The sequence below is a fragment of the Polypterus senegalus genome, chromosome 8, assembly GCF_016835505.1.
Source record: "Polypterus senegalus isolate Bchr_013 chromosome 8, ASM1683550v1, whole genome shotgun sequence".
In the NCBI taxonomy this organism is placed as follows: Eukaryota; Metazoa; Chordata; class Cladistia; order Polypteriformes; family Polypteridae; genus Polypterus; species Polypterus senegalus.
Window position 1 is genome coordinate 117498618 of NC_053161.1, and position 26353 is coordinate 117524970.

Sequence of the window (26353 nt, forward strand, 5' to 3'; positions counted from 1 at the left end):
GAGCCCAATGAATTTCAATATTTAAATTATGTTTAAATAGTGTAGCTCGTCTGATGCCTGGTACCTTTCCAACACCCAAAAGGAATGTGCTCCACATGTACAGTTTATAATCGAAATACTGTTTAAAGAGGTATGAGCTAATTGTGCAGAATCCAAACATTTTGCTACTGCTCTCATTAAGATCTACTGTGAACTGAAACTTTCCTCATAATGCACTAAAGAAATACTGTTTTTATAGTTCACTCATCAATTTCCCCACTCTTCAGGTTTCATCTCCTAATTCCTCATTAGCTCATTCAGTATTAAAATACCCAATTGAAGAATCTCTTTAAACTGTTTCTGTACAGTACATTTCTTCATCATGTATATGATGACCCCCAAGTGTTTTTCTCTTTAACTTAATTACTTATTTACTTAAGCTTCTTAAGTCGATGTTGTCAATTTCTCTAATGAAGTGTGTTTTAGAGTGATTGCAACTCTGCTGTCCTGTACAACCGTGATTAGTGTAGATAGTTAATCTCTGGAACTAACTTTACATCTTAATTGAAGAAATTGATCATGTAGCATTGACTTTGTTTATCTTGGGCTGTCTCCATAGGAAAGGACAGAAGACGTTTTTGTTTCCGAAACACAACATTTATTTGTTGTTATGGAAGGATAATAGCTTGAACAGCTTCATGGAGACAATGGTTTAAATATGGTAGCAAACACAGGGAAATCTTGAAGAAAATAAAAACTGCAGTTAAACAAACAAGAAGACTGTTCCACCCACCAAACTTGTTGGGATTGCTAATAGTTACTATATGTTTTCACATCCAAAGCCTAGTATAAAAATGTTGATGATGACATTGCAACATGACATATCTTTAACTTAAGCTCTCTTCTTTCATAATTTATTGTGATAACATGTGCTGTGTAGAAAAGTTTTTTAGCTATGGCTACATCAGGTAGTAGTTTCAAGTAAAGGGTTTATTCACCCATATCAATCGATGGTTATTTCCAGCTAAAGTCTAAACCATGCTACAAATGTACTCTTTTAGAGTTTCTTTTATCGAATATATTGATTCATATTTTTAATTGTAAATCAGGTAAAACCACAGGCTTTATAAAATATATATATATCTTTATATAAGTGATTAAAAGACAACTTAAAATGCATACAAGGTTCATTTGAGATATCTCAAAATGTATTTCAGACATCTTGAAATGCACAGGCAGTTATTTTGAGATGTCTGAAAATGTATTTGAGATATCTTGAAATTCATTTGAGATGTCTCCAAATGCATTGCAGATACCTTAAAAGGTAAAACAACATACTTTGAGAAACATGGAAATGAGTTTCAGATATGTTAAAAAGTGAATTGCATTCTAAGGCATCTGAGATTTATTTTGAGACTAGCAAAATACCCGCACTTCGCAGTGGAGAAGTAGTGTGTTAAAGAAGTAATGAAAAAGAAAAGGAAACATTTTGAAAATAACATAACATGATTGTCAATGTAATTGTTTTGTCACTGTTGTGAGTGATGAGTATGGCTTCACCAAAACAATCATTGATGGCGAATAAAGTATCCATTATTCATAAAGCATCAATTGGTGATCTGTTTTTCTGCGTTAACCGCATATTTTTTCATACTTCTCAAACCAAGGGGATGCGAGGGTAAAATGAATCAGGAAGCGCTGATATATATGTGTGTGTGTATATATATATTGAAATAGTTTTACTGTGAAATAATGCAAAGAGTACGCGACACGTGTTTCGCCCTAATTTTGGGGTCATCAGGCGTACATACTCAGTGCACCCCCTCTCGGGAATCGAACCTCAGACGTAGGCGCTAGAGGCGAAGCCTCTTCCATTGCACCATGACATGTGGTTTGTCTATTTGAGAGTATGTAGATCGGGGTATATACACTCACCTAAAGGATTATTAGGAACACCATACTAATACAGTGTTTGACCCCCTTTCGCCTTCAGAACTGCCTTAATTCTACGTGGCATTGATTCAACAAGGTGCTGAAAGCATTCTTTAGAAATGTTGGCCCATATTGATAGGATAGCATCTTGCAGTTGATGGAGATTTGTGGGATGCACATCCAGGGCACGAAGCTCCCGTTCCACCACATCCCAAAGATGCTCTATTGGGTTGAGATCTGGTGACTGTGGGGGCCTTTTTAGTACAGTGAACTCATTGTCATGTTCAAGAAACCAATTTGAAATGATTCGAGCTTTGTGACATGGTGCATTATCCTGCTGGAAGTAGCCATCAGAGGATGGGTACATGGCGGTCATGAAGGGATGGACATGGTCAGAAACAATGCTCAGGTAGCCCGTGGCATTTAAACGATGCCCAATTGGCACTAAGGGGCCTAAAGTGTGCCAAGAAAACATCCCCACACCATTACACCACCACCACCAGCCTGCACAGTGGTAACAAGGCATGATGGATCCATGTTCTCATTCTGTTTACGCCAAATTCTGACTCTACCATTTGAATGTCTCAACAGAAATCGAGACTCATCAGACCAGGCAACATTTTTCCAGTCTTCAACTGTCCAATTTTGGTGAGCTCGTGCAAATTGTAGCCTCTTTTTCCTATTTGTAGTGGAGATGAGTGGTACCCGGTGGGGTCTTCTGCTGTTGTACCCCATCCGCCTCAAGGTTGTGCGTGTTGTGGCTTCACAAATGCTTTGCTGCATACCTCGGTTGTAACGAGTGGTTATTTCAGTCAAAGTTGCTCTTCTATCAGCTTGAATCAGTCGGCCCATTCTCCTCTGACCTCTAGCATCAACAAGGCATTTTCGCCCACAGGACTGCCGCATACTGGATGTTTTTCCCTTTTCACACCATTCTTTGTAAACCCTAGAAATGGTTGTGCGTGAAAATCCCAGTAACTAAGCAGATTGTGAAATACTCAGACCGGCCCGTCTGGCACCAACAACCATGCCATGCTCAAAATTGCTTAAATTATCTTTCTTTCCCATTCTGACATTCAGTTTGGAGTTCAGGAGATTGTCTTGACCAGGACCACACCCCTAAATGCATTGAAGCAACTGCCATGTGATTGGTTGATTAGATAATTGCATTAATGAGAAATTGAACAGGTGTTCCTAATAATCCTTTAGGTGAGTGTATATATATACCCGCGCTTCGCAGCGGAGAAGTAGTGTGTTAAAGAAGTTATGAAAAAGAAAAGGGAACATTTTAAAAATAACATAACATGATTGTCAATATACAGTAATTGTTTTGTGAGTGTTATGAGTGTTGCTGTCATCAAGGATTTGATTATCATTATTTCTTTTAATCAGGTTCGTATTTGTACGATGTGTTGTGTTCAAGTTACATTCCGTGTTTGTCAATTGTTGTAAAGATAACAGGTTTCACTCATCGATTCGTTTCTTACTGCATCAATAAACAGCTCGTCTTCCTCTTCATCTGAGACGTGACACACTGCATGCACGGGTTTTTTTTTTACACTGTCTTCCTTTAGTGGGACATTGACTTTTTCCACCGTGTGCTTTGTTTCCGCAGCAGTTGCACTTATGAATATGCTTGTATGTGTCAGACGCTTCATATTTTTTTGCTGCCTTCTCAATTGTGTAATTCGGGTTTTGTTCAGCACTCTTTGGAACTGTTGCTTTTGTCTGTGCACTGCGTCAGTTCACATGAGCCGCTCGGTGTACATGCATCGAAGGTTCCCAGCTGTGCTGGTGCCATCTCGTGCGATGTCCACGGCTGTATTTAATGTTAGCTAAGACCCGGCACTTAAAAGTTTCTCTCGCAGTTTCGCTGTGTTTGTGCCAAACACCACCCTGACCATCTCATCTTCATCTGCATAAGCACAGTCCTTCACCCGTGAATATTTAGCAGCAGTGTTTCTATTGGATTGCCACTGATGGACGGCCTTATATGGGCAGGCACTAAATTATGTAGGAGGCGTAACTCCGCCTCCCACGGCCATCGAGCAGAAGTCTATTATAGTATATGGACGAAAAAATAGCTTCCAGTTATGACCATTACGCGTAGAATTTCGAAATGAAACCTGCCCAACTTTTGTAAGTAAGCTGTAAGGAATGAGCCTGCCAAATTTCAGACTTCTACCTACACGGGAAGTTGGAGAATTAGTGATGAGTGAGTGAGTGAGTGAGTCAGTAAGGGCTTTGCCTTTTATTAGTATAGATAACTATAAATGTTATTTCTTCTTTCTGTATAGAGCACTTCATGTGGAGCACCTGGTGTTGGCAAAGAATATGCAGCATATCTAAGTACTTCACATCTCCTACAAAGACGGTCCAGCTCTCTTTGTGGTTTCACAGAATTGTCATAATACAGGGCTGACAGAGTTGAGTCTTAGAATCAGATAACAACTTTTGATGACACCACATTTTCCAGAAAGCAGGGGAACCAAACCAGTGCTGTTAATCACATCCAGTTAACATTGACCATCTAAGAATCACTAATAGGACAAGTTAGAATGGGTCATCCACTGTACAACTCTATATGCTAATCAACACTTTCTCCCCTTTATCAACAAGATTTCCATAGTCCTTACTACTAATGCTTACATTTTGCATGGAATAAACACTGAAGCCAAACCACTTGTGTTCTTTAAGTTCACCATGGAAAGAGTAATCTTGTTTTACAGCACATTTGTACTGTATAATATGATATTCAAAGCATTTACGTTTATTCAAAAGATAATAGTCTCTGTTCACTTAATGTTATGACACTGCTCACTTTGAGTCAAAAGACTTCTATATCTTCAGCAAGGCTGCCAAAATCAGCAAATTTGTTATGCAACTCACAGAAATACAGTCAGGATAGATCTGAGGAGACCCAATTGTGGAAAAATTAAGTTGGAAATAAAGAAAGAAAGAAATCCTGTCCTCAAACCTCTTTGAGTCAGAAACCAGGCAGGAGGAAACCTGCCCATTGCATCCTTTATTTACTCCTCAGCAAATGAAGAGAGAGCATTCATTGCAGTAGTCAGTTACAAAATGGTCCAAAAAATAAAGGCAGACATCCATTTTATAAACAACTGAATTTATCCAACAGTACTGATTTAATCCTGACATATACTCTGATTTGTTTGTTGGTTTACACCCAAATAACTTATTAAAGTCAAAGTCTTTTCTACTACACTCTTGATCTTCTCATATCACTTGGGTTCAGCAATGGCACTTCGGGATGCTCTTCGGCGTGTTGTCCCACTGGGAATCCCAAACGAATTTAGAAACCTTACAAACTCTACACATAACATTGGGTCCAGAAAAATATTTCTCAATCAAGAGTAGTTCTCTCCTACTCTGGTGTTGCCCTGGACTGGGATGAGATTATTCACAAGCACCAAGCTAAGCGCCATACAGTTTTAGTTTGCGCCAGTGAACAAAAACTTTAACTTTCTGAGAGAAAAATGTTGATTGGTGTTTGCATATATGTACCAAATTAAAAGAGTATAATCTGTTGATTGTTTAGTAATACTGGGAGACAAAGATACACATAATGGGTATGAGGGGCATGGCTGGGAGGAACAGCTTGCATGATCTGAACCCAGGTGGTGAATTATTATTGGATTAACTGTCAATAATGAACGCCATGTTTAAACAGGAGGATGCTTAAAAAGTGTACCTAGTACCAGAGTACCTTGGACCCAGGGTCAGTGATTCACTATGTATCATAACTGTGCCATCTGATCTGATGCCATATGTTCGGGATAATCAGATAAAGCAATGTGGTGAGCTTTCAGCAGATCACCAATTAGTAGTGAACAGGCCCTGAAAGACAGAAAACCCGGATAACCTGGATAATCCGAGTTGGTATTGAAGGTCTGCTGTGAATGATTAGTGGATGCCTTGTTTTGTGATGAGTTGCCCCAAGTGGGGGAGTTGAAGTACCTCATTGGTCTTGTGAGCAAAAAAGTCATAGGTCAGAGCAGTGACAGCACTTTTGCAGGCATGTAAGTGGAACGTGGTGATGAATCAGAAGTTGAATTAGGAATAATCAGGAATAATGATGATGATGAATGATAATGATCCAGTACATTCTGTATGTGTTCTGTACATAAAGTATGAGCAGATGATAAAAATCATTCCACAAAAAATAAATAAAAATAAGCTTGTGAGTGCTCTTATTGTTGAAGGTCTAGTAACCTTTATTAACTTTCTCTTTTTTTGACATTGAAGGTTTAAACCGCTTATTGAGCAATAATTCCTATGAGGCAGCCTTCCCAGTTCATGAGGTAAGTATTATACTGTTTCCTACTTAATGTATGCAAAAGTGAACATTTCTTTGTTTTTTCATAGAGTAAACCTGAGGGGGTTGATGCAAAAGCACCATTTAAATAACATCAACTCTAACTGTAGGGCGTATGAGAGAGCATGGGAGCAACAGTTGTAAGGGAAATTAGAATGCTACCAGGCAGATAGAGACAAATGCTGGTAATAATAGAAAAGGTGGATGTAAACGGTACTTAACCAGTAAGAGAACAGTCACAGAAGAAATCTATTTCATTAAAAAAAGCAGTAGTGCAACACTTCGTACTGAAAAGGAAATTCAAGATACTCTAAATTAGTTTAAAGCAGCACTTTGGCATATCTCACATTTTTATCATTTAAGAAATTATGCTGCACATGGTATTTAGACAGGTGCTCATGATTTTTTTCCTTATAGAATGAAAATATGTTGAATAAAAGATTTGTTCACAGAGGTGAGAATTAAACCAAAAATCAAGTTCTTTACTCTTCATGTCTTAGTCACTAGGCAAGACAAAATATAGGCAGATGCACAGTGGGATATGGGGAAACATCAGCCTCCCCATTTTGTACACAACTGGGGATATGGAAAACAATGTGTGTTTCAGTACGTAATAGCATCAATTAGTCTGAGTGATCCTCTCCACATTTCTTCCTTTCTCTTTCTCTCTCAGTCATTCCGGGTTTCATTTTTTGTTTCTCAGTCAGGACATTTGAGGTGCATGGAGAAAGTCCTAAGTAAATATTTATATTTTGCACCAGAGTAAGGTTAGTCCACCAGTTCTGTGTTGCCACTGATAGGAGACCAGACACAACATTAGCACTTTCGGCAGATAACTGCACCCACTTTGTGTCCCAAATAAATGTATACACATAACCATATCTTTATGAATACACTCATGATTAGGTAAGCTTTGTTTTGAAACCAACAGGAATGAAACAATGAGATAGATAGATAGATAGATAGATAGATAGATAGATAGATAGATAGATAGATAGATAGATAGATAGATAGATAGATAGATAGATAGATGCTATACTGGAATAAGTGAGTTCTGCAAAATTTTGGATTAATATACATAATCTTTTGTTTATTTTAAAGGGAAGTTATAGAAGTAAGAATTCCATAAGGACTCATGGGGCAGAAAACCACAGACATCTGCTTTATGAGTGCTGGGCCTGGTGGGGAGTGTGGTACAAGTATCAGCCTCTGGATCTTGTTCGGTAAGTTCTCCATTGTTTACTCTATTTTTCTTCCTGGCAACGTGTATCTGCTTCAATGGGTTATTATCAGACCTGATTGCTTCCATGTAGAAAGTGTTTAACGATATTGATATTTGATATATCGTCTGAAAATTTCTTTTTAGGACAATCAACTTTTTTTCAGTGTTAGAAATTTTTCTTTAATGTGTTTTGTCTTAAAATTAGCTGTAATTGTTCATTTCTTGCATCTGTTAGAAAACTTTTTTTTTTCCAAAAGGAAGAAGGCAAAAAATAACTAATTTATGATATGGGCTGTACTGCATGAAAGCAACAAGGACCTCTTTACATCCAAATTGCAATCAAATGGATCTGTTTTTTACAGGAGGTACTTTGGTGAGAAGATTGGTCTCTACTTTGCATGGCTGGGTTGGTACACTGGAATGCTTTTCCCTGCAGCATTTGTAGGACTGCTAGTGTTTCTTTATGGAGTCTTCACCCTGGACTATTGCCAAGTCAGGTAAAATAAATGTAATATAAAACTAATTTGAGTAAACCTTTTCTAAATTGCTTTAGAAATGTTTCATAGTAATTGTTAGAGAAATATCCTCATAAGAGAATAAAGGAATTAAAGTACCACACCTACAAAACTATGGGACAGGTAACTCCAAACTGAAAAAAATAAATTGGAAACACAACACATTGTCATTTGAGTAAGTATTCCATTGTGTCTTTAGTGAATGGTATATTAAACTGAAACTGAATGTTTATCCAGTACAGGTAGTGCATGGAAAACTGAAACAAATGAAGAACATGCTTTAAAGAAAATGCTTAATTATTTCTGTGGTCTTTGAGCTAATTAAGTAATTGAGAATTACAGCATATTTAATTATATAAATTCTGATTACAGCTTGCTACATATAATTGTAGCTAGAGAATGACTTGTCAAAGAATTTTTAAAAGAAAAGGAGTGAACAATATCTTTAGTGGGCAAGACAAATCAGGGAATCATTTTTCTTGAGCCTGAAGATGGAGCCTTATTTTGTCAGCAAAGAAGTGCTTCCCCAAACCCACTGTAAATTAAAAAAGCTAAAGTTATAAACAAAGTTGTCTTTATTATAACACAGAACACAAGGAGTAAGAATAAGAGCAAGGATTAACAGAAAAAGTATAAAGTAAACAAGGAAGAATAGTAAACCCTAGTGTAACAGGGCTTTCATGTATTATCCTATTAATATGGTGGGTGGCCATTTCACTTCCTACCTAAGTAGGCTTTCCAAGAACTCCTCTGTTTCATCTCTTTTACCTTTCTCTTCTAATGCCTGGTCTGTCTTCTTTCTGCAAGCCTAGCTGTTGCCAATGGCTTTCCTTCTGGCTCACAGCTCATTGGTTTCTTAACCACAGGAAATTGTTAAACTCCTGCAACTTTTCAAGGTTATTTTCCCCAACAATTTAAATGGCAGAAACACTATGTAGTAGTCCTAAGGCCACCTTCCATAAATCCCTCGTCTGTCCTAAATATTCCTGTAACCTTGGACCCCAACACTTCTTTAAGAGGGCAGAGAATTCCCAGGTACCCTGTCTTTCAAAGTATATAGTGATAGTCTACATACAATACAATATAAGGAAAATTGTTTCTTCCACTGTTTACTATGGTTCTTCTATTAATTTATATCTGCTTTTGAGTGTCTTCAGTAGCTCTCACCATCTCACTCTCCTGTTATAGAATCAACCTCCCCTGAAGGTATTGCATACATTGCTCTTCCTCAAGCACAATTTATCTAGTCTGGACCTCGCTGAACCTCACCTCTGTCTTGGAGTGCACCTCATATAACCTACAAAATGCTACCTTATGGACACAACATATAGGATGGTGCTAAACAGCTATATGGCACGGAGAATAAGGTGGTAAAAATCATTGAACTTCAAAAATCTGAGTTAAGCACCCCCACTCACACAAGTCCCAGAATCATACTGAAATTGATATCCATGTATGAATGTGGATTTCAGTTCCAATTCACAACTTGAATTATTGGTTCTGTTTACAAAGTAGGGACAAATAAATATGTGTCAGGTAAGCCAGACACACCAAAACTTACCAGAAATTAACTTGTGCTGTAGGTGCAGAGCAATTCTAAGTGACCATAAATTGAAGCAACAGTATGATCTTGGTCAGAAATTTGTGCCAATGAGTTTGCGAAGATATTTTCAATTACTAATTAATTATTATTATTACACAGTATAATTAATAATATCCACTTTTGTCTTCCAGTAAAGAAGTCTGCCAAGCAACAGAAATTATAATGTGTCCTTTATGTGATAAATATTGTCCTTACATGAGGCTGTCAGACAGCTGTGTTTATGCCAAGGTATGATAAATGTTCACTTTCACATTTTCCACCATCGCATTGTTTATTGACATTGATTATCCATTCAATGAATATTTAAAGTTGAGTCACAGTAATCATATACTAACAAACACAAAATACAGGGTGTAATGTAGAGCATAACAGCACTTTTGAAAAGAGCAAGGCCTTCAGGCTGACCTAACTCTTTATTTCACATGTTATTTACAAAATAATGAGATTTTAAAGGTTTCCACAGAGCTGGTTTTGATTGTTGCTGCCTCCCATTTAGCCATTTTCCAACCTACTTGTCTACAACCATGTCACAGGAATCTTATATATATATATATATATATATATAAACACGGACTACAGTTGTGCTTGTAAGTTTGTGAACCCTTTAGAATTTTCTATATTTCTGCATAAATATGACCTAAAACATCATCAGATTTTCACTCATTTCCTAAAAGTAGATAAAGAGAAACCAGTTAAACAAACAAGACAAAAATATTATACTTGATCATTTATTTATTGAGTAAAATGATCGATTATTACATATTTGTGAGTGACAAAAGTATGTGAACCTTTGCTTTCAGTATCTGGTGTGACCCCCCTTTGCAGCAATAACTGCAACTAAACGTTTCCGGTAACTTTTGATCATTCCTGCACACCGGCTTGGAGGAATTTTAGCCCATTCCTCCGTACAGAACAGCTTCAACTGTGGGATGTTGGTGGGTTTCCTCACATTAACTGCTCGCTTCAGGTCCTTCCACAATATTTCGATTGGATTAAAGTCAGGACTTTGACTTGGCAATTCCAAAACATTAACTTTATTCTTCTTTAACTATTCTTTGGTAGAACGACTTGTGTGCTTAGGGTCATTGTCTTGCTGCATGACCCACCTTCTCTTGAGATTCAGTTCATGGACAGACGTCCTGACATTTTCCTTTAGAATTCTCTGATATAATTCAGAATTCATTGTTCCATCAATGAAGGCAAGCTGTCCTGTCCCAGAAGCAGCAAAACAGGCCCAAACCATGATACTACCACCAGCATCTTTCACAGATGGGATAAGGTTCTTATGCTGGAATGCAGTGTTTTCCTTTCTCCAAATGTAATGCTTTTCATTCAGACCAAAAAGTTCTGTTTTGGTCTCATCTGTCCACAAAACATTCTTCCAATAGCCTTCTGGTTTGACCACATGATCTTTATTAAACTGCAGATGAGCAGCAATGTTTTTTTGGAGAGCAGTGGCTTTCTCCTTGCAACCCTGCCATGCACACCATTGTTGTTCAGTGTTCTCCTGATGGTGGGCTCATGAACATGAACATTAGCCAATGTGAGAGAGGCCTTCGGTTGCTTAGAAGTTACCCTGGGGTCCTTTGTGACCTCGTTGACTATTACACGCCTTGCTCTTGGAGTGATCTTTGTTGGTCGACCACTCGTGGAGAGGGTAACAATGGTCTTGAATTTCCTCCATTTGTACACCATCTGTCTGACTGTGGATTGGTGGAGTCCAAACTCTTTAAAGATGGTTTTGTAACCTTTTCCAGCCTGATGCACATCAACAACTCTTTTTCTGAGGTCCTCAAAAATCTCCGTCGTTCGTGCCATGATACACTTCCACAAACATGTGTTGTGAAGAGCAGACTTTGATAGATCCCTGTTCTTTAAATAACACCGGGTGCCCACTCACACCTGATTGTCATCCCATTGATTGAAAACACCTCTAATTTCACCTTCAAACTAACTGCTAATCCTACAGGTTCACATACTTTTGCCACTCACAAATATGTAATAATCGATAATTTTCCTCAATAAATAAATGACCAAGTATAATAGTTTTGTCTCATTTGTTTAACCGGTTTCTCTTTATTTACTTTTAGGACTTGAGTGAAAATCTGATGATGTTTTAGGTCATATTTATGCAGAAATATAGAAAATTCTAAAGGGTTCACAAACTTTCAAGAACAACTGTATATGGTGTAACTTAAAACATGAGAGCAAAAGAAAGGTTTTGAGAAGAACAGGCTGTTCAATTTAATATAACATCTTATTGCTCCTTCACCTGTCATTTCTAAAAGAGTGTTGAAACTTGGAAATCCCAAAGTGTTACTTTCAGCTGTACTTCTCAGCTTGCTAATCTAAGTGTAACTGAGCAAGTATCCCACGATGGAAAAGAAAATGTTAATTTGTGCATAAGTCATTTACGTATGTAGCAAGCAGAAGATATGCAGAGTGATGAAAAAGTTCTACAACTTGATGTTTATTTTAAAGTATAAAGTACCTATATCCTTATTATACAGTATATCGTTACATTCAGAGTGACATCCTGGATATTTAGTGATGTATAAGGTGAAGCTTTTTATTATTGGCTTTAACAATTTTGTTACAAATTTTGCAGATGATGCAATGCATTTAATGTCACCTGACATCATCCAAAATAGATTTCTAATTCTTTTTAGGTTTCTCAAAATGATAATTGTCAATCATTTCAAATGTTTTCTTTCACCTTGATGGCCACCAGACCATTGCATGATGATGTTAACAATAGCCCTGAACAATGGGCATCTTCAACTAATTTGCAACCATCTTGGAAGTTTTATCCACCTACATAAAAAAAAGCCTTACTCAAGCAATCATCACCAGAGACAAAACTTAATATGTGAAAGATATCTGTTCAGTTTTTAACTTTTCTTAACATAAAGCATTTTTAGTTAAGACAGAGGCAAGAAATTCTGTCCTTAAACACCAGTACAAAATGGCTTGTTGCCTTTTTGCAGACCTTAGTACATCTCACTGCCTCTTTCTCACCACAAAGTTTTAGAATTCTTTATCAGACCTTGTATTACATCTCCCTGTAATCCCAAATTTAATAAGGCATCAATACATTTCTAGCAAAAAGCAAAATCAGTGCTAACCACTAGTTAGTATAAAATTTATATTGGGTGTGTCTGATTCAAAAAGTGTTAAGTATAATAGGTTTGGCTTAATGTTTGTTGCAGATGATGGCCTTAATGTTTTGCATCTTGAAATGTTAATGTAATAAAACATATAACCCAATTTTCATTACATCTGTGGTAACTGTTCTCATGATTGTAGGTCACGCACCTGTTTGACAATGGAGCAACTGTGTTTTTTGCAGTTTTCATGGCTGTATGGGGTAAGTTTTTAATATGCTTTAACTGTAGTACTGTGTTCTTTTAATTTAATATTATAAAACTGTCTATGTATGTCTACTAATCTCAGGAGCTATGCAGATCACAAAGAGTGCATATTTTTTATATACTCTTTCAGTTTCATCTCCATGTAGGTGTGTGATTCAGTACTTTATATTTAGATTATGGTGTTTTGTGTTTTCAACTATAAAATACAAGACTCAAGGTTAGTTTTCTCAAAAACATTATAGGCTGTCATAAGAATATTGTCATGCTATTACTTATTCCTTTACTGTATCGAAACATCTCTTTTCAAATAAGCAAGTTCATCCTAGCAGGCTTCAAAATTTTACTACAGTTTTTTCGGCAAATATACAATACAATAATTGGCTGAACATTCGAGAAAAGATAAACCCTAGGATACATTAAGTTAGTCCTACCATCCAGTCTCATCTTGTGCGTACTGTGCATCTAGATTCTTCTGTAGACATAATCATACAATCCTATTTAATTTCCAATCAGAACATTGGTTTTAGGAAACTCCATTTGCCTGCAGATAGTTTATATTGTGTTTTTATGAGTGTATAATGTTCTAACCTCACTGAGTGTTCTGCCATAATTGTTGACATCATTCCTATCAAATAATTATACATAAGTCTCTTAATGTAAAATTACCAATAAATGAAGGACTGGGTGGCATCAACCTAACAACTTGGTATGCTTAGCATGGTTTTGTCCATTTTTTTTTGGTTTGGTTAATTTTGTAGATGAATGAATATTATCACGCTGGCCAGCATTAACATTTTCACATGCAAAAAAAGTTACTTTAGGTGTGTTGAATCCATTTTTGAATTTGGAATTTTTCTACCACACACCATTTCAATGAGATTTCAGATTCAGTGAAAAACGGCACTTTGAAAAAAGCCGATTTTTTAAAAGTAAATTACATTTGTATTATAACACACATATTTTTCATATTCAGAATAATATAAGTACATTTTGAACTGAAACATTTCAGTCTTTCATGTTCTTAATATTAGTTGGAAATATTAGTATGGAAATAACCCACAATCAGGTATTTGCTACACAGTTTTTGATCTCAGCATTTTTATCTCTCTTATTCCTTCAAAATAGCCAGGAGTATATATTTTAGGTTAGATTTATGCCTTTTTTATTGTCTATTGGAGAGAAAGATGTTTAAATGGTTTTTACAGAATAATACATAATATTCCGTCCACAGGTAAGTAAATGGCAAAATAATATATACTGTTTATGTTTTGGAAAAAAGAGCCTGTGCCACAGTTTTATTGGTAATACAAAAGAAATATGAGGAACTAGTGAAGAAACTTCTCTGTTCCTGCCCAGCACTTAAGTGCAACATGTCCTTAAAAATCCATTTTCTACACTCTAATTGGGATTTATTCTCCGATAATATGGGAGCTTTCTCTGATGGACATGCGGAGTGGTTTTACCTGGACATCGGTCAAATGGAAATAAGTGGAAAGTAGAGTGAACCTGTTTTAACAGACATTAGTTGGTTAACTCGCCATTAAACGACTTCAAATTATAAGTGAAAAACTGCCAAGTGAATACTTTTTGTAATTAATAATTATATTTTAAACAATATTGCATTTAATTTATCATCTTTTCAAATCTAATTAATTCAATTAAAAAATATGTTTTTTCTCCAAGATAGTGCTTTTGTATTTTAAATTGGATGTCATGGACAAATTCTTTAGCCAGTTTTGGACTCAAAACCTTCAAATCATGGAAGAATACTTACAATATTTGATGGGGCAGAACATTTTTTTTTTGCATACCAGTATCATCATATGACTACACAATTTGTGGAAAGACAATGATTTTAATTTTTTGCAGGATTGAAACAAATATATATTCTCCATTTTGGATCTTAAATAATAGTGCAAAAATGGGCCGTCCGTTCATCAGAAAAAAATAATTGCCGCTGAAATATCCACATCTTTCTTTCTGATTAAACTCAGAAACTGCTCTTGAAGAGACTTGTTTTGAGTGGTGACTATGAAACTGTAATGTTCAGAAGGCAATTAGGAGGAGGCATTTGGGAGTCAAGACAATATGGGAGAATGTTGCGGCATAGCAGCAATGTTTATTTATTGCTTTAATTCAGTACGTCTGTAATGTCAGACTACATAAAGTTGTTAGCCTGAAATAATTTGTCACACTGTCATTCAGAGCAATGAGAATATTATTCTTGCATTCTCTTACTACTATAAAAGAATAGTTAATATCTTGATTTTACTGGCATGCTTATTTCCTTTCAGATTTTGCAAATGACTCAACATAGTGTGCAGTGGGTATAACTTTTCTTGTTATATTAGGAGTTTCTTCCCTGACATCCTACAAAGAATTACTCTATTGCGAAAGCACTCCCAATTAGCAACAACTAACAGAAAGCCATTACAAGTGACAGCAGCCCTAGCACATTGGCTTTAAGTGTTTATTGTTCTTGCCCACTCAAAGAAGTGTAAGACAGTTATGGATGTGCAGTCTATCATCTGTTTTATAAAAAAATCACCAACCAATCACATTCAGTATAGGCTAATGCAAGGATTACTGTCTATCAGCTGCTTATAACTCCTTATAGCCCTTTGAATATTAACACTGTTTCCCCAGTAGTTTCTGTAGTTTGCCAAGAATCTATGTCTATGGATGAAAAGCATAAAAAAAAGCAGTACTGTATAACAAATTCTCAAAAGACAATCTAGGCCTGCAAAACACCATACACATTACTTATCAAAATTGACAGCCCGTTGTACCTTATAGTGCCCAAAGAGAAATCACAAAGCTGACTTCAGCTGCAGTTTATTGAACATGAACATGCACATAGTCACTGTGAATGTAAGAATCAATTTACAGTATTATTTCAAAGAGACTTTTAAGTTTCACGACTTAATCAATGGGCTATGGTGGATTAGTTTTTTCCTTTATTTCTATCCACCTTCTTAGAAAAGTAAGTTAAAAGCAAGAAAGTGAATAGCAATAATAATATCAATAACTTAAAGGCAATAGAGAAGTAAACTATTTCTGATTTCACAATTTCAACAAAAAGTGTACACTGGCAAAAGAGTCAAAATGCCAGGTAAAAAGAGTAGGCACTAAGAACTTTAATACAGGCTGTAAGGCACATCTTTATTACCAAAATTCATTTATCATGTGACTGCTGGATAATAATATTTTCCAGGTTCCAAACAGAAGGAATTCTAAACAATACTAGACAATGAAAGTAGATGGATTAACTGTAGTATTCACTTGATGCCTTCTGACAAAGTATATATTGCAAAAGAGATGACCGTGTCTCACAAAAATATCCATCCATCTATTATCCAACCCACTATATCCTAACTACAGGGTCACGGGGTCTGCTGGATCGAATCCCAGCCAACACAGGGCACAAGGAAGGAAACAAACCTCAGGCAGGGTGCCAGCCCACTGCAGGGTGCACACACACCAAGCACACACCAGGGACAATTTAGAATCGCCAATGCACCTAACCTGCATGTCTTTGGACTGTGGGAGGAAACCGGAGCACTCAGAGGAAACCCACGCAGACACGGGGAGAACATGCAAACTGCACACAGGGGGGACCCAGGAAGTAAACCCAGGTCTCCTCACTGTGAGGCGTCTCACAAAAATAGTTTTTAAAAATTGAAAATATACTTCAGAAGGACATTGTTATTCAAGAGAAGTATTTCTGTCAAGTCAAAATAGCCCTTCCCTCTCCCTTCACTTTCAATAAAAGATATCTTGTGTTATGAGTAAGAGAACTCAGAAATTAAGCCAGCAAAGGCAAAGCACAGAATTGAACAGACCATGTTCAATACCAAAATTCAGGAAAAACAATTGTCAAAGAAAAAAATTTCTTGATCAGGAATAATAGCCCAAAAAGTCCTTAGTGCCTAAGTCTTTCTCCAAATGACTATAGCAATTTTAAAGAAATTTTGTTTTATCTCAAATCACATAATATAGTACAATACAATACAATACAATACAATACAGTTTATTTTTGTATAGCCCAAAATCACACAGGAAGTGCCGCAATGGGCTTTAACAGGCCCTGCCTTTTGACAGCCCCCCAGCCTTGACTCTCTGAGAAGACAAGGAAAACTCCCAATAAAACCTTGTAGGGAAAAATGGAAGAAACCTCGGGAAAGGCAGTTCAAAGAGAGACCCCTTTCCAGGTAGGTTGGGCGTGCAGTAGGTGTCAAAAGTAGGGGGTCAATACAATACAATATACACAACAGAACAATTCCTTAAGACAGCATAATAAAAATTTTAGAATTACGGTTTAACAGTAGATGATATGACATAATTAGGTTTGGATATTTTTAGAGTCCTGGAGACCTCATCCATCTAGCTGCATCTCCATTTGGCCATGCCACGGCTGAAACATTGCTCCGATGAAAGGACCCCTCTTTCCCATGATTCCTGTGATCCTCCATCAGGGATGACTTTACCATAGGCAGGCAAACAACTTGGCAGGTGGGCCGTGGCACCAATGGCCACATTTGGGTACCGAGAAAAGAAACAGAATAGGTGAGGGTTAGTATTCAAATATAATTATCATGTTACTTATGTTATAGTGCTAATGACTAACAACAGAGATGCAGTATGTACAGTTAATCAGCAGCTCTAGTCAGGATATGCTAAACTGAAGTAGTGAGTCTTCAGCCGGGATTTAAAGGCTGAGACCGAGGGGCATCTCTTATGGAAGCAGGAAGACCATTCCACAGTTTAGGGGCCCTGTAACTAAAAGCTCGACCTCCCACTGTTATTTTATTAATCCTTGGAATCCTAAGCAGACCGGCATCTTGAGATCTTAATGTGCGCTCAGGTTTGTAAGTCATGATAAGTTCAGACAAGTAAGCGGACCTTGGCCATTTAATGCTTTATATGTTAAAAGGAGGATTTTGAAATCTGCCCTAAATTTAACTGGGAGCCAGTGTAAAGATTTAAGAACTGGGGTTATGTGTTCATATTTTCTTGTTCTTGTAATAATTCTTGCAGCGCATTTTGGATTAACTGGAGGCTGTATAGAGAACAGTTTGAACAGCCAGTGAACACCGCATTGCAGTAGTCAATCCTACTAGAGATAAATGCATGAATTAATTTCTCACAATCCTGTTTATTTAGAAAGCGCCTTAATTTCCTAATATTTTTAAGATGGAAAAACAGGTTTTGGACGACTTTGTAATATGCGCTTTAAATGACATGCTAGAGTCAAAGATAACTCCTAGATTGCGGGCTGATTCAGTAAAATTAATTGGGATTCCAACTGAGTTAAATGACGACAAAATATTGCTGTGATCAGCGTCATTCCCTCCAACAATTAACATCTCTGTTTTATCTGTATTTAAAGACAAGTAGTTCTCATTCATCCATTCCTTTAATTCACTAACACAACTAATTAAAGACAACATCGGAGAAACTTCATTTGATTTAAATGAAAGGTATAACTGGGTGTCATCTGCATACGAGTGAAAATTAACATTATGTTTCCTAATGAGAGATCCCAGTGGAAGCATGTAAAGTGAAAACAGTAAAGGTCCCAGTACTGAGCCCTGCGGGACACCATATTCAACTTCTGTGTATAATGATGGAGTACTGTCAGCACATTTCTGTACATACTGCAATCGATTTGATAAATAAGAACTGAACCAAGCGAGCACGGGGCCTGTAAGTCCAACATCGTTTTCTAGCCTGTGCAGTAAAATAGAATGGTCAATGGTGTCAAACGCTGCACTTAAGTCCAACAACATAATTACAGTGGAATTTCCTTCATCAGAGGATATCAGAATGTCATTTACAACCCGTGTTAGTGCCGTTTCTGTACTATGACCAGTGCGAAAGCCAGACTGGAATTTCTCAAATAAATTGTAATGCGTAAGGTGTGACTGAAGCTGACTGGCGACTACTTTCTCTAGTATTTTAGAGAGAAATGGTAAATTTGAAATAGGCCTATAGTTATTTAGTATGTGTGGGTCTAGGTCTGACTTTTTAAGTAAAAAATAGTACACATAATAAGTCCTGTTTAGCTTTGTATTTCTAGATTGGCAAGATGTGACCGGTTGAGGTCACAGCTGGTTCTAGAGCTGCATGGCTAAACAAGCTCATCCTGTGGTGACAGTCCTTGGTACGGGCATTGCACACAGAGGTTGATAAGTCTGTTATTGGGAGACTACTTCTTTGAAATTCCCCCTCTCTCTCCTGTCTGCCCACTCTCAGGTTCTCTATTCCTCAAATGTGGAAATATCAGTTTGTATAAGCCACTATTTCTTCCCATGTATCCAAGCTTATGCTAGTAGATTTCAAGTCACACTTACAAAAATCCTTGTAGCACACCATTGTGCACCCTACCAGCTGAGAGTATGTAGCATATTCTCCATACAGGAGATCTTTGAGGTTACAGCCTTTTTGCATACAATGTACATGACTAAGCCAATGTAATCATCTCGGTATGAGAAGGACAAACATGCTTGGCATGGTGGCCTGCTCCAGGATGTCTTTGTTTTCACGCAATCCTTCCAAGAGATGCCCATGATCCAAAACAGACAGTGAAGGTGAAAGGTGTTAAGGCAGTGCACTTGGTGTGCGTAGGCAGATCAGATCTCATTGCTATAGAGGAACGTGCTTAGTATATAAGCTCTGTACACTAAGATTTTGTTGGCTGTGGTGCGCTTACTGTTTTCTCACGCATGCTTTGGACAGTGTGGGACCTAGGATGCCTCCAGTAGACCCTGTGTCAGACATTTTCCTGGAAGAAAGAATTGGTGATGAAGAGCTTGTGGTATGAACAAAGCTCTTAACAGTCTCTGGCTATTGTTGTTCATTCTGCCAGTGCCAAAGTACCCCAGGCAGTCTGGCCATGAGCTGTGATCCAAGATGTCTCTGCAATTGAGGCCACCCAGCAGGAAGATTTGTTCAGACTCTGGTACCCTACTAATAGCACCATCCAGGTCTTCATAGAGCAGCTCTTTAATTTCTTCAGGGGAGCACTGTATCGTAGCACAGACATTTAAGATGTTCACCTAGCTGGACAAAGTTGAGAGGTACAGAAAAAGGAAAAAGAATACATTCTGTACCACTGAATGGAGGCTACATCATGGAGAGCAAACTTTTTTTGACTCCAAAACCAACACCGTGATATCCACAATGTGATCCACATTGAGCTTCCTCAGCTCAGCATTAGTGGCTGCTGTTTTTCTATAGCCATCTATCTGTTATAATTCATTGGAGGGGCTGGGGAACATTCTCCTGACATTTCAGATGGCCATTCGCATTGCTGGTAGTTTCTTCTTTCTTTGGTTATAGTATTTGCTGCCTGTTTGTTGTCTCTAAGCTTCAAACACCCATTGAAGCAGGCAGAAAGTGACGGGTTGGCACCTTACTGGTCGGGGTTTGCCATGCTTGAGGTGAATGGTAGCTGACCAGTGAGTTACAAAGATCTCACGCACTGTCAGAGGCAGCCTGTAGTGCCAGTTCCTTACACCAGTCAGTTTGGACTTGTAACTGCCACCTCCTGTGTTGGTCTTGCCGTTCTTGCTGATTTGCAGCAGCACTGGGGTGTCCTTGAATGTTTGAGGCAATTTTGAAAAACCTCACATTCATTCTTTCCCTTCTTCATGGTAGGATCAGATTTTTATCATTACACAACAATTCCAGCACATCTTCAAATGTCTAACATTCCTTTGTCTGCGAAGGGAAAAGAGATCACCACCATCCCGTAGTCATAAGCATTACCTTTTAACTCTTTTTTAGGCTGAATAATTTGGATGAAATTCAGAGCATGACATTTTAAAGCTACACTGTTTAATATATGGTGATGTCTGGTACAAAGCATCAGCCATCCACGCTTTTTTATAACTGAGTTTTGGTACAAATCTGCATTTTATGAGTTTTGTTTTAAGATATAATTCTGATAGATTAAGAGAAAGGGGAGTACAACTAAAACATTTCCTCATGAAACAATTTTATTTTAAATTAAATTTCCCTGCTTCTTTTCTGCAAATGTTTTGACATTTTTAATTTTTCAAAGTTTATTTTTGTCATTATATTTACAGTGATCTTCACAGTTCTAGTACGTCTTCTATTCTTTAAACAAACAAAATCAAATAATCAGTGTCTCAATGACAAACACTGTTCATCATCTTTTTACTGAAATATGGCATCTACTTATACCCAGGCTTTTCTTAGACAAAACTATAAAAAGGACCGTAATGTGACATTTTTAAAACAGTTTGTGGCAGTACTTACCCTCACAGTTTATTTATAAACAAATAAAAAAAACAGTTTACAGGTACAACACATAGGCTTTCATTTGGAAGGTTTCATAAATGTTCCTTTTTCATGAAAAGAGAAGCAGTCAGCCAGCGTTCAGTCAGTTTCTGTTTGGTCTGGGTCAAATGATATCAGTTCATGTTTCAAATGCCTTTCTACCCACTTCACTGCTTCTGTGGCATTTGAAAGGTGAAGCATAGGATGGTTTACCAATAGTGTACCTGATTCTTATCAGATGTCTCTTAATTTTCCCTTTACCAAGTTTTATATTCATCTTCATATCTAATATATCCATCTTGGGTTAGAGCAATAATTGAAACAAAAGTTGCCAAAAGAGTTCAACTTTAGATGAGAACCAGAAGTGATGTGTGCCTCTGGAGGATGCCATCCTCTTAATATCATGGGCTTGAAATAGTCATTGTTTACAGCTTTTAACTTAACAAATCTTTTTTATACACTTGCTAATGGCTGCTGTCCATCTTTTTTCTACAAGTAGCAAGTTTTCTCAACAATATAACATTGTTATAACATATAACATTGTTGTTGTTCATAAATGCTTAAAAAGGTGACTTTTTCCCTTTCAATAGTAAAGTGGGTGTCTTTAGTGGCCTCAGTAATTTTGTTGCTCATTATTCTCCTTGGTAAGATTTCACATTTCTTTTCATCTGTGAAGAGAACACATTCAAGTCAAAAACCTTAAAAAGTGGAATAATGAAAGAAGGAAAGAAAATATTAACAAAAAAACATATTAAGGAGAGCTTAGCTTGTCACAGAAAGGAGGAAATGATTTATAGCATTATCAGGAGGTCTCAAGTGCTGTAGCTCCTGCCGACCATTCACCTGAATGACTTAAAAATTACCCCCCTCACTTTCAGATAGATATGGCTATGTTTCTATTATAACCTTATTATTATTGGAGAAAGCAAAATGGCTATGGGCAAAAAATGACACCATTAGTATATCTTGGTGTTAGGAACTGGTGACTTATGGTACTACATGACAACTTGTCATGGAAAGGATAGTCAGCATTAGGGATAGATTTTACTATTAGGCTCTTTTCTGCCATTGTCTCCATTGAGACCAGGGTCAGTCAGGTAAAACTAGCATGCCTTTCTGATCAGTTTGTTCAGGTGTTGGTGCCTGGCATCCTCTTGGTTGCCAATACATTCCTGCAAGAGTACCGTATACAACAGTACACTAGAATGTATAGACTGAACAGAAGTTTGTTTTTGACATTAAATACCTGAAAAACTAATTATTCCTTGAAAGATATTAGTCTATTTCTACATTCAAAAGGACTTCACAACATTAGCTGTTCAATTCTATATGATGGAGGGGAGCAAAAATTTATGATTGGCAAGCCAGGTGCTTGCAGTAAGGAGTGGTGTGTCTAAAGAGTGGGTTTCCTGCATATTGAGGGTGGGAATTACAGAAAATAGGTATGACCTTATAATTGTAAATACAGCTGTCCTACAGCTTTTAACCAGCAATTTTCCTGCTGTTGGTGAGAAATGGAATACATATGAAAGGGTGGGGTAAAGATAGGGGTTGTTCATTTAGATGTCAAGAAACGTGGCTCAAAACTACGGTCTGAAAAAGTAGCCTCAGCATTGTACTGTGGATGGTCAAAAATACACACTGTAATCACAATCTGATTAGTTTATGATTATTATATGGCCCTTCCATGATTGAATCCTGGTCATTACAATGCCTCATTCACAGAAGAAAACCATATTCCAACAAAGCTGGCACAGAAGAGTAGCTTGCTATGATGCTTCCTGTGTTGTTTTGAAATCTGAATGCAGCATACATGCTCAAAAGGCAAATACAGTACTTTACCAGTTGATACAAATTTGCGATAACTCCCATGGCCAGCAGCGTTAACACCACTTCTGGGAGTTTTTTGGTAATGTGTGTGTGTCCAATGTAGGCAAACGTCTACATCATATGCTTTTTCAAGTTGTTTTATTGTGGACGAAGATGCTTTCATAAACATTGTGAAAATGCTAGTATAGTATTGCTAGTATAGTATAGTAGTTTTTTTTATTTAAAAATGCCATAGTGTGGAAGAAGCCTAAGATTGTCTGGTCACACAATGAAAGCAATGTAAGAATTCTTACAAGTGCAAGGCTGCCATGAATAAAGGAATAACCTTGATCCACTGTTAGCTCCATGAAAGTTATGTGTGGCCTCCAGACCCCACCTAAATGCAAATGTGAACCACATTTCAAGCTGCTGGCCAGCACGCATGTAATATTTGATGTTAGAATGCATCACTGAAAATAAGATAACAGAAAGGTCAAACTATAGAGCGCTAAGATAAAGATAGTAATCTTTGGTAGTTTCTATCACACTCAAATTGATTCCTAGGTTAAAGGTTGCTTTTCAAGGAATGAAACATAGAAACCATTTCATTTTTATTGACTGCCCCAAATCTTCAAATAATATCTTGACAGCTGTCAACTACCCTTTTTTGATGTAGTACTAAGTGTTCATTTTCAATTTTCCGTGCCTACAAATGTCTTATTAAAGATTAATTTGGCAGCTTACTTTTCATGTTTTTCTTTTGTGGTATAAGAGGTTGAAGAAGAGCAGTAGTCTTTCATGTAGCTTTTATGTTGCACCCGGATGTGCTCCAGGTGCACCGTGAGGATTTTCCTGCAGCACTTCCCAGTGTGGCAAAAGTGCTACATGGGCACCCAGAAGCACTCCAGGTGCACCCGGATTCTCTTCCAGCAGCACTTCCTGTTTTGGTGCAAGTGTTGTAGTCCAGGGCTCCAGCATCATCCAGGCGCCCCCTAGTGGTGGCCATGGTCCCCAACAAGGTTGAGCTTCCAAGCTCCAAGTCCATGGCCCTTATGCAATCCAGGGGGATCGCCCTCTTGCGTCTGGGGGGGGATATTGCCCCTCTCTCAGTCCTTCCCTTCTCCAGGCGTCCCGGTGGGGCAAAGTCCCCCGTCGTCTGCCACAACATATATATATACTATGGCCAGCTTTTTATCCTGGCCAATACCCCCAGGCCGCCACAGGGCGCCCTCCCTGCGACATGGAGATGCCCTGAATTCCAGCAGGGCATCATGGACTATGGAATTTTCCTGTACAGCCCTGCTGGATAACATTGGGGCCACCAGGGGTTGCGGCAGGGAGGCCCAGGGACTGCTATTTGTCCTATAACCCGGAAGTATGTCTTAGTCACAGCAACAGAGGAAATGACGTACTTCCGGGATGAAGGAGTTTTTACCTGACCTGGAAGTGCTGGATAATCACGTGGACTCAGGGCTCAGAAGCACTTCTGGGTCATGGACTATAAAGGACTCTGGGAAATCCCAGACAGACGAGCTGAGTCGGGAGGAAGGGTGGCAACACATCTGGGAGAGGAGGATTGTTTATTGATTGGTGTTTATTTATGAGTATTGTGGAGTGAAGGGTGCTTTGTGCACTGTGTAGTCTAAATAAAATAATAATTTGGACTTTTATCTTGTGTCTGGCGTCTGATCAGAGGGTTCAAGGGGATGACAGCGCCCCATATCTGTCACTATATATATATATATATATATATATATACAGTACAGGCCAAAAGTTTGGACACACCTCCTCATTCAATGTGTTTTCTTTATTTTCATGACCATTTACATTGATAGATTCTCACTGAAGGCATCAAAACTATGAATGAACATATGTGGAGTTATGTACTTAACAAAAAAGGTGAAATAACTGAAAACATGTTTTATATTCTAGTTTCTTCAAAATAGCCAAAATGGTTTTATTTCGGGTGACTACCTGTTGAAGCTCATCGAGAGAATGCCAAGAGTGTGCAAAGCAGTAATCAGAGCAAAGGGTGGCTATTTTGAAGAAATAATGGAAACTCCCAAAGCTATTCATATAAAAATGATTAATACAAAATATACAGTAAAAATACATAAAAAAAATTAACCTACACTTCACCATAGAAAAGAATCTTGGCTGGTGTGAGTGAGTTTCTAAACTTTCTTGGGATTCCACCCAATGGGATGACAGGCAGAAGAGCGTTCCGAAGCAGCCGCAGGCTCCAAATGCTGTAGCAGTTCGCCGTAAAAGTAAATCCAAAAAGATTGCGGACATGCTATAAGCGCCTGCCATTGATGGGTAATACAGGAACATTATAAATGTGCAGGGCACAGTATTACTTGGCCCCGACCCTGCCTGACTGCTGTGTCTGTGTTTAGTTAGTGTACTGTTTGTTCAGCAGACATTATCATCTGGTGATTGTTAAAGGGTAATATTTGATGTTTTGACAGAGAGATCACAGCTACGTGTGTTTTAGATAGTACCTGCACATATCATGGCCACGTGCTCTTCTCCCGATTCGGAGGACACTCTCCCATCAGAGCTGAACACAATCAGATAAACAGTGGCAACATTTGTTCGTTGGAGCATATCTACCTTCTGTTTGGCCAGAGATACCTTGCCAACTTTCTATATTTTTGGCAAAGTGAACATAGCTACATTCTTGCCCCTGATAGCAAAACCAAAAATATTGTATATCAAGAGGTCCTCGGATATAAAAGCTATCAATATAAATTCTTCTCAGTACTTAATTATATTTTAAAAAATTTTTTTTATGAACTTTTAAAGTTTGTCCTGTTTCACTACTATGCAGGCGAAGCTTCAGGGGACAGCTATTATATACAGTATATATATATCCTGAGCCTGGGCAATGTCCTTGCGGAGTGTGTATGTCCTCCTCCTCTCTGCGTGGGAGTTTTCTCCCATGTCCCAGTGACGTTCAGGTTACTTTAAATGAAAGCTCTAAACAACCCCAATATCCAGAAGAGTAATGCTATATAAAGCCAGCCGAGCTTGGTAAAATATTGGCATCCCATCCAGGGTTTGTTCCTGCTTTGTGGTTAATGCTGCTAATAGGTTTCAGATCCTGCAGCTCTGATTATGTGGGTATGATAATGGTAGCATACTGTAGGTAATAACATTCTCCTAGTCATGTTTTGTTCTTTTATTTTTGCTTATTATAGTGAACATTATCCCATGGTTTGCAGTGTATGGGAAACTAGACACTAGACAACACTGCCTGGTTGTTTAAGCTGCAGCTAG

General features: G+C 37.7%; 1 protein-coding gene across 2 annotated transcripts in view; it reads left to right on the forward strand.

Moving 5' to 3' along the window:
- Nucleotides 1-26353, forward strand: part of LOC120534250 (anoctamin-4) — a 384157-nt gene that overhangs the window by 250013 nt on the left and 107791 nt on the right. For both annotated transcript variants that reach the window (XM_039761684.1, XM_039761685.1), the window contains 5 exons: nt 6178-6233; nt 7349-7470; nt 7832-7966; nt 9719-9815; nt 12894-12954. In XM_039761684.1, coding sequence (XP_039617618.1) covers nt 6178-6233; nt 7349-7470; nt 7832-7966; nt 9719-9815; nt 12894-12954 — 471 coding nt within the window. The remainder of the gene's footprint in view (nt 1-6177; nt 6234-7348; nt 7471-7831; nt 7967-9718; nt 9816-12893; nt 12955-26353) is intronic.